The 15,397-nt window shown below is 41.9% G+C and overlaps 1 protein-coding gene across 3 annotated transcripts in view; it reads right to left on the reverse strand.

The window, feature by feature from the left end:
• Nucleotides 1-15,397, reverse strand: part of SLC9A8 (solute carrier family 9 member A8) — a 96,780-nt gene that overhangs the window by 66,320 nt on the left and 15,063 nt on the right. For all 3 annotated transcript variants that reach the window (XM_063459677.1, XM_063459678.1, XM_063459679.1), the window contains exons 2-3: nucleotides 10,280-10,458; nucleotides 5,105-5,185 (exon numbers count right to left, since the gene is read on the reverse strand). In XM_063459677.1, the coding sequence (XP_063315747.1) occupies nucleotides 5,105-5,185; nucleotides 10,280-10,458 (260 nt within the window). The remainder of the gene's footprint in view (nucleotides 1-5,104; nucleotides 5,186-10,279; nucleotides 10,459-15,397) is intronic.

Here is a 15,397-nt window from a genome sequence, read left to right on the forward strand (position 1 = left end):
TCAGGCCCCGCTCCCTTTACCATTTGTTTTTTATCCATTATCGGTACATTTAAAAAATACTTTAATAAAAAAATTATTGAACTGGGAAAGAAAAGTTGGAGTGTTTCTTTTGTCGGTTATTTTTGCCTAAAAATATGATTTGAATTCATTGTGATTTGCTGTTTAGTGAATAAATCCCAGAGTCTCCATTTGCTGCACAGACCGGGCCACATTCACAATGCATTATAATTAGAGTTATTCAGATTTGGGATCAGGAGACAGTGAACAGGCCACAAGCTTTACTAGAAAGGGAAATGTCTTTCTAACTCCTTCAACACTGGAGAATTAACTCCTGACCCGCAGAGCACACGGAGGGCCTCTGGTTAGCAATGTGATGGTCATATGTGGTCATTATTTACTGTGTCACAAGCTTACCCTGTTTGTTCTAAGTTAGATTCAAGGACACTCTCACTCTCCAGCAGACATTAAGATAAAACAAGTAATAATGAGGGACACAGTGCAGTGTAATCTTCAAAGTAGCTGGTCACATGAGTAAACAGAAACCAACTGAGCATAAAAGCCTATTTATACGTTGTGACATGCAGATCGGAAATCAATGGACTGAGCACTGTGAAAGGAATCAGAGATTTATATTTAATGTTTGCATATGGTACCAGTAATGCACAGTGTATGAATCTATCACAGAGCTTACAGTAACACACAGTATGTTTGAATGCATTACAGAGCTCCACAGCAATAACACTCACAGTAATGGGCAGTGTGTGTGAGTATCACAGAGCCCCACAGCAATAAAACACAGTAATGTGCGGAGTGTATGAATGGATCACAGAGCTCCACAGCAATAAAACTCACAGTAATATGCAGTGTGTATGAATGGATCACAGAGCTCCACAGCAATAACACTCACAGTAATGGGCAGTGTGTGAGTATCACAGAGCCCCACAGCAATAAAACTCACAGTAATGTGCAGAGTGTATGAATGGATCACAGAGCTCCACAGCAATAAAACTCACAGTAATATGCAGTGTGTATGAATGGATCACAGAGCTCCACAGCAATAACACTCACAGTAATGGGCAGTGTGTGAGTATCACAGAGCCCCACAGCAATAAAACTCACAGTAATGTGCAGAGTGTATGAATGGATCACAGAGCTCCACAGCAATAAAACTCACAGTAATATGCAGTGTGTATGAATGGATCACAGAGCTCCACAGCAATAACACTCACAGTAATGGGCAGTGTGTGAGTATCACAGAGCCCCACAGCAATAAAACTCACAGTAATGTGCAGAGTGTATGAATGGATCACAGAGCTCCACAGCAATAAAACTCACAGTAATATGCAGTGTGTATGAATGGATCACAGAGCTCCACAGCAATAACACTCACAGTAATGGGCAGTGTGTGAGTATCACAGAGCCCCACAGCAATAAAACTCACAGTAATGTGCAGAGTGTATGAATGGATCACAGAGCTCCACAGCAATAAAACTCACAGTAATATGCAGTGTGTATGAATGGATCACAGAGCTCCACAGCAATAACACTCACAGTAATGGGCAGTGTGTGAGTATCACAGAGCCCCACAGCAATAAAACTCACAGTAATGTGCAGAGTGTATGAATGGATCACAGAGCTCCACAGCAATAAAACTCACAGTAATATGCAGTGTGTATGAATGGATCACAGAGCTCCACAGCAATAAAACTCACAGTAATGGGCAGTGTGTATGAGGGTATCACAGAGGTCATCAGAGAGTGGTGGCTCTGTAGTTCTAATAGATAGGGTAAGATATTACCAGCGTGGCTCTGTAGTTCTAATAGACAGGGTAAGATATTACCAGCGTGGCTCTGTAGTTCTAATAGACAGGGTAACATATTACCAGCGTGGCTCTGTAGTTCTAATAGATAGGGTAAGATATTACCAGCGTGGCTCTGTAGTTCTAATAGACAGGGTAACATATTACCAGCGTGGCTCTGTAGTTCTAATAGACAGGGTAAGATATTACCAGCGTGGCTCTGTAGTTCTAATAGACAGGGTAGCATATTACCAGCGTGGCTCTGTAGTTCTAATAGACAGGGTAACATATTACCAGCGTGGCTCTGTAGTTCTAATAGACAGGGTAAGATATTACCAGCGTGGCTCTGTAGTTCTAATAGATAGGGTAAGATATTACCAGCGTGGCTCTGTAGTTCTAATAGACAGGGTAACATATTACCAGCGTGGCTCTGTAGTTCTAATAGACAGGGTAAGATATTACCAGCGTGGCTCTGTAGTTCTAATAGATAGGGTAAGATATTACCAGCGTGGCTCTGTAGTTCTAATAGACAGGGTAAGATATTACCAGCGTGGCTCTGTAGTTCTAATAGATAGGGTAAGATATTACCAGCGTGGCTCTGTAGTTCTAATAGACAGGGTAACATATTACCAGCGTGGCTCTGTAGTTCTAATAGACAGGGTAACATATTACCAGCGTGGCTCTGTAGTTCTAATAGACAGGGTAAGATATTACCAGCGTGGCTCTGTAGTTCTAATAGATAGGGTAAGATATTACCAGCGTGGCTCTGTAGTTCTAATAGACAGGGTAACATATTACCAGCGTGGCTCTGTAGTTCTAATAGACAGGGTAACATATTACCAGCGTGGCTCTGTAGTTCTAATAGATAGGGTAAGATATTACCAGCGTGGCTCTGTAGTTCTAATAGACAGGGTAAGATATTACCAGCGTGGCTCTGTAGTTCTAATAGACAGGGTAAGATATTACCAGCGTGGCTCTGTAGTTCTAATAGACAGGGTAACATATTACCAGCGTGGCTCTGTAGTTCTAATAGACAGGGTAACATATTACCAGCGTGGCTCTGTAGTTCTAATAGACAGGGTAACATATTACCAGCGTGGCTCTGTAGCTGTAAGATGTCCTTTTGAAGCTCCAAACTCCAGTATTGGACATGAGATTCCAACTGAGGTCCCACCAGTGATCAATAAAGAAGTACAGGAGGGCAGGGCCTGACTGTTTCCTGAGAGCTCCTCGTAAAATGCCTAATAAAATCCGCTTACTGGCTGCTTACTGGCTGCTTTACCTGAACCCTTGCAGCTGACGGCATTCATTCTACCTACCGCAACAACCGATCTAGGAGGGCTTCCTGCATTATGTACTCTCTGTGTAGACGCTGTTCTACAATCGAGGCTGAGTGGGCACTGAGGGAGGTGAGGCGGCCGCTCTCCCATAAAGGTGCAGGCAGGGCTCCACAGAACTGAGCTGGTGCCCAGTCATCCCCCCCCACTGGACCGGTGGGGATAATCCTGGTCCCCACCCTGATAGCTCCCCAACCTCAGCAGGGTGGCGTTGCAGTACTGCTAAGCGACTGACGGCGGTGCACCCAAGATGGCGGATGCCTAGTGTACTACAGACTATCTGGGAGAGGTGCCCAACTTCCTAAGTAATCTGGATGCAAAATTCGCAGAGTTCTGGAGGAGGCTGAGTGCTAGAGTATCCCCGATGGTTCCTAAGATGACAACACATTTCCAAAAACCCTCCGAGGCACCCGACGCCGCTCAGCAAGCCCAAGAAAGCGAAGCCCTTTCCCAAGCACCCCAAGAAAGTTGGAGGGCAGACCAGTGTTGGTAGTGAATACCCTTAAGGCAAGCGAATGGAGTGTAAGGAGGGAAGCAGGACGGAGAGAGCAGCAGCTACATGCCTCAGAGCCACAGATGACATCACGTATACTAAGCCCCCGGACCGGCAATCCTGATTGGGACTGTACCCATAATGTGCATTGGCTAACAACAAGGCTGAGACTCAGGTTGCATGTTCACAAACAGCCTTTTGTTTTTGCTAGACCACTAATGACTATGTTTAGCATGGTTATACTTGGCTGATTCTTGTCCACTTGCTACACTAAAGCGGTTCTTCCTACATATACCTAGCGCCTTCTGGGGTGCTATATCCTTTTAATGTTTACTACTATATATAAAGTTTGGTGATTTGTTTATCGTCCATCAATGGGATCAAACCTGTTTTTATCTCTAAGCCCACTCACATATATCTAGCCTGACTATCGTACTATAAAACTGTGCTGTTTTCCTCGTTTGCCATGACACTGATTGCTCTTAATGTGCTTGCTACTGCTGTCATGGCATTGCTAGATTATTTGTACACTCATGTGCAGCAAAAAAAAAAAAAAAAAATACTAAAAAATAAAGAGGTGCAAGTACGTGTTTTATACCATAAGACAGTCGGGTAACTTGAAAGTTTGCAAAAGCAACTAGACTGATTCTCCAGCTCTAAGGATGATGTTCCCGTGGTCAGCTGGTGAAGCATCATGAGACACTGTGGATCACTACACGAGGTCTGCAGAATGAGGTTCACTACTAGAATACTCAGCACAGGGAGGAAGATACACTATCAAAGAGAAAGCAGAGGTCTCTAATATATTATATGAATATTGCAAATTACTTAATACTTTGATAACTTAAAATTATTTAATATACTGAAAAATATTTTCATTTTGTATTATTTTCAGGGGGGGGGGCGCTTATATATATTTTTGATATTTTAATATTTCTAGATTTTTAAAAAAAAAGTTTATCTAAAAATATCAAATCAAGGCATTCCGCCGCGTAATGTAAGCCATGTTTGAATAATTAAAACTCACATCTATTCCTACTCAATCTGGGGACTAATTTCCGGAGTTTGATGGGATAGAAATTAGGGGAAACTATTTTTTTTTCTATTTTCCTTTCCCCCCCCTAAAAAGTAAACTTGCTGTACCTCATCCACTATCCCCCTTGGTTCAGTGCATTTCTTAAATGTACAATAAGGTCTTCTTATCATTGCCATAATCAAACTGCGCGGGTTTATTTATTTTGGTTTTTATTATAGGTTTTTGTGGGGGAGTTAATAAACTGTGCTTCTATTTCTGGTAAAAAAAATTGAGTAAAATGAAAATAAAAACAAGCAAAGCGTCTCTTTAAACAATGATTTAATCTATTCTTCAGATGTCCGTTTAAGTGCAGCAGATTGCGTAAACAGTGATTTAAAAACAATTACCACATTTGTACATAATTCACAATTCAACGGACTGTCAACGGAACACAGACTTACCCAATGAGACGACTGCAACACTTTCTGGCAGGAAGTGGAGACGAAACTTTATGAGTAAATGCACCAATATGATGCAAATGGCTATGGAGAAAGAACAGGCAGGTTTCAAAATACAATGTAACGGTAACTACAGCCATAATGATTTGTATTGCTACGTGCTCTGTAAAGTGGATTTATTAAGATAAAAAATACACCCTCCCTCCCTCACCTGACTAAAGTGGTTATGGTGCAGGGACTCTGTCCATGCCGCCTTTCCTTTTAAACATGTCCAGTTATGCAGATAAAGGCCCTATGATATCCATGCAGGGACACATGGGCTGTTAATCACCCAGCTGGGTTACTCTCTTCCTGGATGCCAGTATCAGTTTTGCGTCTGGTGTCAGCACACCCGTCATCCTAAGCGGGCACGTTGGACAAGCTGCCCTGTCTGGGTGAGCTAAACACAGTGTCAAAGATGTGGCTGCCCGGGTCTCTGGAAATGTAACACTCTATATCCCTGGCAAAGTAAAAGCATAAATCAGTGCTGGTTTTTGTCTTCTGTCCATCTTAACTGCTGAGGTCAGAGAAAAAGAAAAATATGTCCCAAACAAATAGCTTGCGAGCAGCTGTCTGCCCCAGGCTGGGCTACATCTCCTAACATTCTCTGGCTGAGGCTGGTGGGAGTTAAAATATACATCTGATGTAACTGGATACTAAAACAGCCACTTGCTAAGCAGCTCACGCAGAATATAACTGTAGTCAGTGGTTGGCTAAGCATTATAAGAAATTCTGTCCACAATAGTTTTATATATTAAGTCACGATTTTAATGGACACAAAAATCTAAAGTAAAAATGGCAGTTGAACAGACACTGTCCCTAAACAATTACTTTATTTTATTTTTTATATAAGGATCCTTAAATCTCGATAAAGCCACTGATCCCTATGAGAAGCTTTGGACTGGAGATTGGTCCTCAATGCTTCTACATGAGAAGCATTTGATAGACAATGCCTGGCACTGCAATTAATTACATTCTAGGCAAAATGTGGCCGGATCTTCATTGGCTGCAGATACCGATTCTGCAGCTAATGAAAGTGACATGTTTAGGAAATGTGCTGATTTTTCTTTCCTTTTGCAAAAATGTATTTATATATATTAATAACAACCAAAATATATATATAATTTTAACGTGTGAATCCAGACCATCCAAGGTCCATTTTTTAAACTTGGAGATCTACATAGAAGATTGCAAGATAAAAACAAAAACCTTTTTTTTTTTTTTTTTTAAAGTTGATGTCAATAGTTTTATTGACACAACTAGTTGTCATTACGAACCTTGGTTAAAGAACATACACAAAGGGCAGTTTTTGAGAGTTTTATGAAATTGCAGTGATCCACAAACAAATATTGTAGAAACGTATTTTATGGAGAAGAAATACAATCTAACGATTTTAGATGAACAGTTAAAGGAGGTAAAAATGTATGATAAGGCAGAAGCCCTGAAATACACGAATAAAACGCAGAAAAACTCAAAAATAAACGATAGAGGTGTTCCCATGGTCCTGGATTATAATGGGAATGCCAAGCAGATTAAGCAGATTTTAAATAAATATTGGTATATTTTAAAAACAGATAGTGAGGTTAAAAACATATTAGGAGATAGGTCGAACATTACATTTAGAGGGGCCAATAACACAAGAAGTAGTTTGGTAAGGAGTATTATTAAACCACATAAGGCAAAGAATAATATTTGTTTAGCCCCGTAAGGACACGTCATGATTCCCTTTTATTCCAGAAGTTTGGTCCTTAAGGGGTTAATCAACAACCAGGTTTTTACCCCTGCAAGATGTGTTTGGCTTGTAACAGTTTGTAATAAAACATTTTTAGGCCTTTTAAATTCAATATGTCAGGTGAAAGTTTTAAGATGAAGGATATTTCAACACACTGTGAATGTGGTCTAACCGGAAATGACGCTGAATCAGATAAACCCATACGGAGGGGGTATTTAATGGAGACCGGACAGGCATTTGACAGCACAGAGGAAGACCTTCTGTGGTGGTCGAAACGTGTTTTCTACTACTACTGCTACATCTAGGGACTCTTTGAATGATATTTTCTTGACGTGACTATTTTATATTATCTGGTATTTACCGATCACTACAGTCATAGTCTCCCAGTTTTTGTTATATACCGGTAATTTATTTTACATAATAAAGTGGATTTTTATATTTCGAGATCTTGTGTCCCCATCTCTATCAAGAATAACATACAATCCTGTATAGGCACCTGTGGAGCCTATTATACAGAGCCTGATACGGCTTTATGTTTGTAAGTGACATTTATAACTTTTAACCCCTTTAGTAAAAAGGATGAGAAGGCTCCTGACCAAGTAAGTAATATAATGCCATCTTTACACAGTGCTAGGGTAACTACCAATATATATATACACACACGCACACACACAAAGATATTCACCAAAACAGCGCAGAGATGACCGTTTCCATTGGATGCATTCTCCCACAAAAGCCATCTTTGTAGTTTTTACACCACTGGGCTGTTTGGCCGTTTTAAAGCGAGTGGCAAGTAATTTATTTAACAATCATTTCAAATGTACTTATCGTTACGCACCAGCTGGAAATAAAACTAGGAGTTCTATAATCGTTCAATAAAACACAACTCACGTTAAGAAATGCTGATTCTTGAAAACTGCAGAGCTAGTACATAAAATGATGGCTGAACAAGGACAGAACTCAGCAGATATACCTTAGCTAAACACTATGCTAGCCACAGCTGACATGAAAGGGTTACTCCAAGCATCAGAGCCACTGTAACCCATTGTAGCAGTTATGATCCTAGAGGTACCCTGGCACCGTGCTCCATTCATGGGGCAAACCATTCTGCAATAGTCTGCCCCTTACCTGGGTGCTACCAGGTGTCTAGCCTCCCACGGCTGAACGCTGATCCTACCTGTCATTTTCTGACCACTCTGCCGAAGTCAATGTACGACCCTCTGTAAAAGGAATATGCACAGAGCTGTCATTAACAAGCCCGAAACGCTCTTCCAGGCTGGCTAATGACCAATGTTTTTTTAATTTTCATTGTGTTGTCCTGGGAGCTACGTGGGCAGCATTTCTCTAAAAATGCCCGCGTAAGCATGAGTCTCCGCAGACGTGCTGTAAAGGAACGTGTGTTTTATACCCCTGGTGTTGTACACCTTAACAGCACTTACTGGAGCAGTAGAATGAGAAACGGTCACTGAAGAAGAAGTCATTAAAACTTTGCAAAAAGTGATATATATCAGGCTTACATGGCATAGTGTTTTAAGAAGAAACATATGACTACATGGTAAGATAGAGAAGCATTCAGTTAGGGAGCATGAGCAACGCATGACTGCAAACCACGTGACTTCAGAGATCACATGGAGATTGGCAGAGACAATGTAATTGAACTGGCTTAGTTTCACACCAGGAGACATCGTCCTGTTTATAAAACAAACATATAAACACAGATATCTAATAAATCCAGTCTCAGTGAATCTTCTGCAAAAGCACTATGGTTGGGTTAACCTGACGGAGAAAAGTACTGCAGAAACTATTTTATAATATGTTGCGAAGACGTCTTTCCAAAAACAATGTGCTCTTTATATGTGTTGGTCTCATCAAGACACGTATCAATGGAAATAGCTTTGGGCTCTGCCTGCTGTGTTATCTGGAGACAAAATGTCCCTTGCTGGCTTTCGATTAACTAAAAACAAATATATATATAATTATCACCAAGGCAGATTCATTTTAACTACGTGTCCTATTTAACTAAAATTCATTCGCTGCAAACTGCGCCATCCTACCGAAAATTCTGCCCATCTCTGGTAACATGGGCTGAAAAGGGTTAATAGGAGGAGATGGAAGGATATGTAAAATATGAAGAGCTTGTCATGGGCAGGGAACAAGGATGTTCAAGGACATTTTAGAGTGATTCTAACTGCCACGCATACCACCTCGCAATATAATAAACCAAATTAGTAGTATTTCAAACCATAAAATACAACTTCCTGGTCTATAAACCAACAACCCCCGGATTACAGTTATTGGACACCTGCTCTGCATAGAACAGATAATATACATTTTCTTACTGGAATTGACAGTATTTCTGTTTATGATTTACTTTTATGAAAAATGACTTGTGGACTGCTGTATAACCCAAAAAGGATTGGCGCATGAAGCATTGTGTGACTGAACCGTGTGCGTCATGGGATATTGATACATTTCAGGTGAATACATCAGGAGATCTACTGCCAATTCTCCTAGCACCATGTGTAGGTCAAATATTGCAACCTAAAAAAGGCCTAAATCAGCTGCACATGTGAACACCCAGAACTAAAACTGCAACGGTCACAATTAAGATGTCTGTATTGTTCCTTTGTTTGGGACTCAACACTATGTACTGGAACTCTCCAAAATAAGTAGTCAAACTATTTAAGAATGGTTTATCAACTTACCTCAGTCCTGCTGTGTACCGCCATCATCTCCCCTGCTGCTGTAAGCCCAGCCATACTTGTATACTGAGAGCTCAGTTGACACTCACCGCCAGTGAGCTCGGCACTACATGCCGGGCTTAGCGTTGAGTACCAACAAAAGCTTCTTGCAGGAGTTTGAGCACTTACGTTTGGAGGGCGCTAAGGCACTCCAGGCACTATAAAACACTATATTGGGCTATAGTGGTTATGGTATCTCGAGCATTCCTGTGGTGATCTATATTCTCACAGCGGGCATTCTTTCAGAAGGGGAAAAAAAAAAACTGTCTGTCCAACGTACAGAATGCTAGCACATGTATAGATCAAAAACGGCCATCTGACCCAGAATAATGTAAACATGCGTAGACCAAAACGGAAATGTGTTTATTTGCCAGTATGTGAATGCCTTATCTAGTAAGCAAAAAACCTCCAATCGAAACTATGTTGAGCTATACATTTGTTCACACAATGTGTGACCGTTATACAGCTTATGGCATACTTGCATGAGAAGCACACAATGGCATTATCTAGATTGTTATATATCATGTTGCTAAATGGTAACTGTATTAGCACCGCCTATGTTATGGTGGAAGCAATATCCTATTTTGCAATGTCTATTCTAATATCTGCAATATCCAGTTAAAAAAGCCAATCTTCAATGCAACATATACACGTTCAGAAACTCACCCAATACCAGTAGGCTAAAGAATATAGACATGCCACTGGACTGCTCCTCCTGCTGCGCCTGCACTCCAGTCTGGACAGGGATGATAGGTTTCGCCAGTGTGGGTAACACAAGCTTAGTGGCAACTGTCATGGTGGTAAAAAGTGTGGAGTTAAAATCCCCATGGGTGTCATTGTGGAACCTGGAGAACAGAGATTATTTGTTTTAAAAGAGGAGACTGTGTTAAAACAAACTTTTTTTCTGTTACAGGAACATGAACACAAAAAGTCAACATTTAATATATATTTCAGATTTGTAAAAACTATCACGATTGGCACATGTGTGTCCCGGCACACATTATTGCACTGCCAAATTGCTTCTTTTTTCCACATTTCAATTCCTATCTGCCAGCGTGATAAACACATTATCTGGCTGTCAAAAAGCAAAAACAATTACTTTAACAATTGCATACACAAAAATGCCCTATTTTATATGTCACTGTTTAAATGGAAACTCCAGGCAACAAAACAACCTCATGAAGTTGTTATGGTGGCAGAAGGCCCCTGTAGGCACTCTTACTTCTGGTACGGTTTAACTCTAAGATTGCCTCCAGCGGCGATGTCTACTCCCCCCACCCCCCACCCTCTGGGGACGTTTGATTCCAAGCCAGTCTAGTGAATGAAGAGTCACGGAGTGTCTGAGAGCGTCAGCTGACCACTCTCAGCCAATCAGCGGCACCCCTGCCGGTCAGCACTCACTCTTCTGAAACTTCAGGAGTGGACATAGCCGCTGGAGGAAACTTTGGGGTTAAATTACTCGAGAAACTACTCCAGGTGCCTCCTGGCACCATAACAACTTAATTTAGATGAAGTTGTGTTGGTGCCTGGAGTGTCTGTTTCAGCTAGTATTTTTGTAGGTAATGTTTAGATCAGATCCCAAAGATAGACCACATTGTTAAAGGTCTTCAGAGCATCATGGGAGCTGTAGTTTTACAATAGTTTAGCTCTGCTATGCAAAGTAGCAAATATGAAATAAAGCAAACAATGGTGAAGAGTGCATTATGGGAAAATAATGGAATTGAGATTTTCCTGGATACATTGCATTATAATTACAATTATTTATTTAGCACCAACATATTAAGAAAACTTACCTTATTCACAGCGCCGCGTGACTGCCGGTGCTGGCACCGCACCGGTCCGCCTCCTTGCTAGCATCAGCAGAATTTATGATTTCAGACAATTCGGGAAAGTATTGGATTGGCTGGTATCAGCAAGGAGGTGGGTCCAAACACCAGCTTGGCCAATCAGCACCTCCTCTCGAGATGCATTGAATCAATGCATCTCTATGAGAAAAACCTATGCAGAGGGTGGAGACACTAAATGTATGTAGCATTGTCCCAGGAAGCACCTCTAGCAGCCATCTAAGGAGTGGCAAGTGGATGTGTTCCTAGGGAGCTATGTAAACAATGCATTTTCTTTGAAAAGGCAGTGTATACATGAAAATGCCTGAAGGGAATGATTATACTTTCCAGAACAAATACATTTAGCAGTAGTTGATCTGGTGACTATAGTGTCCCTTTAATTCTAACAAAATATGTGTAACAAACGAGCTCACAATTTAAATACATAATATATACAAAAAAAAAATCAAGTATTTATTTACGCGTTTCAAATGATATATTATATATTTTATTAGTATTAGGACGAGGGTTCCCTTACTGTTAGGGCAACATTGGAATATACAGGTCTCCATTTCCCATACGCTCCCAGGAAGCAGCCACATGAAACTTCTGCCAATTATTCCCCTTAACTGTACATGATATGCTGGGAGAAGAGCTGGGGAGACAGAACTAAACCCCATCTAGTCCCAGCTTTGTATTCCTGGCACTCGAAGTGTCCCTTTAAATTCATGGAATTACAACCTCATATGACGGACACAAGACGCCATATACAGCAGATCAAGTGTCACATGCAGACGGCTTACAAATAATGTGGGCAAAGTTTTACTAATTAACGGACTCCATAGAGTAGTGTGAATATCATTTTTAAAGCATTATGAAGATGTAGTTTTAAAAACATCAAAGTTAAAGACAAAGAAAGTTGTCCAGTCAATCGGTACTCCATGGAAGCAGAAACAGTAAAATACCTCCACTGCCCAGTAAAGGTTTTTGGGATATCACATTCAGCACACGACAGACGCCTCATTTTTTATATAATCATTAGTTTCGTTTTTATATAATCATTAGTTTCGTTTTTATATAATCATTAGTTTCATTTTTATATAATCATTAGTTTCATTTTTATATAATCATTAGTTTCATTTTTATATAATCATTAGTTTCGTTTTAGAAGTCCACCCATGCATTTACTTTTTTTGCACTAATGCAATCTAATGAAAGATCGTTGCTGTTAGCGGTGTTCTCCTAAAAGGACTCTGGGAAGGAGACTTTGGGAGTTGTAATTTAGCTCTGAATGGCCCTGTCGTGCATGTATTTATAGGATATGCCATAGGAACAACAACATTTCAGGAGTCACTTCAGAAATGAATAATATCTTTTTAATTTCATTACTATATGAATGTTCCAATCCCTTGATCAGCCATACTTTGTCACCACTCGTGCAATAGTATTTATTTTATTACAGAAGCCAAACTGCAGGAATGAATCTATGAAATCAGTAGGTGAAGTATATATCGCTGTTTAAACATTGATAGGTGATTAAATATCTAATTTAACATTGCACTAAAGCACACCTAATGAAAAGGTAAGATTTGTTTCCACATTTAAGAAAAATAAACACTATATATACACACACACACACACATTAGCATTGTATAATTCTAATTTTAGCCATTTGTACAAAGTTTGTAAGTAGAAAGTTAACCATGTTACAATCAACATTAAAAGGACAAAATGGGGGAAGGCGGGGCCGGACCGCCATGCTAACCGGTCGCATGCCGGAGGGGCTCCGGAGACACCGGGCCTCTTAGGCTACAAAGAGCAAAGACTATGCAACAAAAGTGAACTCACGATATGCCCATGGCTGTGGGAGAGGTGGCGGACCCCGAGATCGGGAGTTTTGTACCCCCTGGGGAGCACACGAAGCTTCAGGGGACCGCAGCCTACTCGGGGGGGAAAGCGAGGTGGACGGCCGCTGCCGGGTCTCCTCTCCCGGCTACCACATGCCAAATGCCTGGGTCGCCAGCCGGTCCCGTTATCCCCCCCTCTGGACCAGGGGGGGTCATCCCAGTCCCCACTGGAGAGAGCCCAAGCTGTGGGGCGTCTGGGGGACACAGCGAACTTAAGGCCTACTTTGCAAAATGGCAGCGGCTCGCTGTACTTTGCCATCTACTGCCGCACCACGGAGATCCCGAGGCCATGGTGGAACAAATCGAGGCAGGGTATCTGAAATATCAACTGACCACCTCTGTCTGGAGGAGAGAGATCCCCCGCCCGAACTGGACGCCTAATGCTGAGCGGGAAGCGCGCAACGATCCCAAGCTACGGCACACCTCTGCATGGGAACCTCCATACCACCCACACGCAGGACAAGTGTGATGCTCCACTGGACATTATGCCTGTCAAAGGTGGGAGACCCACGGCAATCGGCAGAGCACCTGAGACACCCAGGTGGACGGGAAGGTCCCTACTACCCCCATCAGGCATCTGAACAAGCACAGAGACACTCAAAACCCACAGCATGCGGACTTTACCAGAAACAGCAGCCTCAGGTCCAAAACCAGAAGCCTAAGACCTAGTGCGCCCGATAATAGATTGCAGCCAAATATTCTCTCCCCTGCAATTACCCTCCACCTGCCTTGCATAGACTATAACAGCGGTATAACCCCAGTGGTCAGATAGGCAATTGAGTAAACAAGCTTATATCATATACAATAATCTACATGTCTATTGCTTCATAAATGTGACTACTAACTGACATCACATGTATGTTTTAGCTGGTTTCAGCAAGTACAACACATTGTCTTATAGTGATGTTCTCTCACACCATAAGCATCTTACACAACAAAGTGGTAGTTAGTCAGCTATGTTAAGCATGTACTAAATATGTTCCTACCCTTACGTCTCCACTTACTTATAAAACATTATGCACGTAAAACTGTGCAAAGTCTTAGATATACCAAAGATTGCTTCTGAATTGCTCGCACTCGCTATTGTGGCGCTGCAAGCACGTTTGTACTCACTTGCACTAACAAAAATAAAGATTTTTTTTTTTTTTTTTTTAAAGGACAAAATGGGGGTTAGAAAATAAGTCATAAAAATTAAGGCTAAACATTCTGCAACTCTGCTATGGTCACAGATTGATGGTTTAAGTAGGTATTTTGCCATTTTTATGTAATTCAATATTTAGTGAGAAACCCACCTGTAATACTAAGGGCCCATTGCACATGTGAAATAAATTAACAATATCTATAGAATATAGAATGCACACTATAACAATCTCAAAAAAATGTAAACTTTATGGGCGGAGCCTGACCTTCAAACGAGCCAGACGTGGAGCGCCGGAGCTCACGTTTCTTTCAGCCCAAAAAGCATTAAAACCCGGCGGACACGATGACTAATCAAACCCAACCGGGTGCATAAGGTCAGGGGGACACGGGGAAGCTGACTAATACCTCACCCCTTCGAGAACCCGAGGTCCGTGCCGCGGCCTGCCTGCACCGGAGCTGGGGGGAAACGGCTGATCCCCCTGTGCCTCGAGAAAGGGCTTGGACCAGCGACAATCCAACCCCCCCCCCCCCTATAGACCGGCGAGGGTCATCCCGGTCCACCCAGAGACTGTACCGGATACCAGCGCTCATCATACAGTTACGAGCCGTTGCCCAAATCACGACGCCTCAAAATGGCGGATGGCGGCTGCTCGCGACCACGAGGCGAAGGCCCAGAGCCGGGGCGGTCAGATGATCACACCACAGACATCCTGGAGAGGCTTGACAAGACCTTTCAGCGCTTCTGGCGGAAGCTGCAGAAGCTTACTTTCATTCCCGTAGTCAGTCTACCGCCGAGCGACAGGAAGGTTCAGGCCCAATCAGAGAAGGGGCCTACCACCACCAAAAAGCAGGCGCAGAACGGAAGGCTGGCGCGCACCAAGAAGCACCCAGTATCAAGGCTATCGAAGGCTACA

This window comes from Pelobates fuscus, chromosome 6, assembly GCF_036172605.1.
Source record: "Pelobates fuscus isolate aPelFus1 chromosome 6, aPelFus1.pri, whole genome shotgun sequence".
NCBI classification, from domain to species: domain Eukaryota; kingdom Metazoa; phylum Chordata; class Amphibia; order Anura; family Pelobatidae; genus Pelobates; species Pelobates fuscus.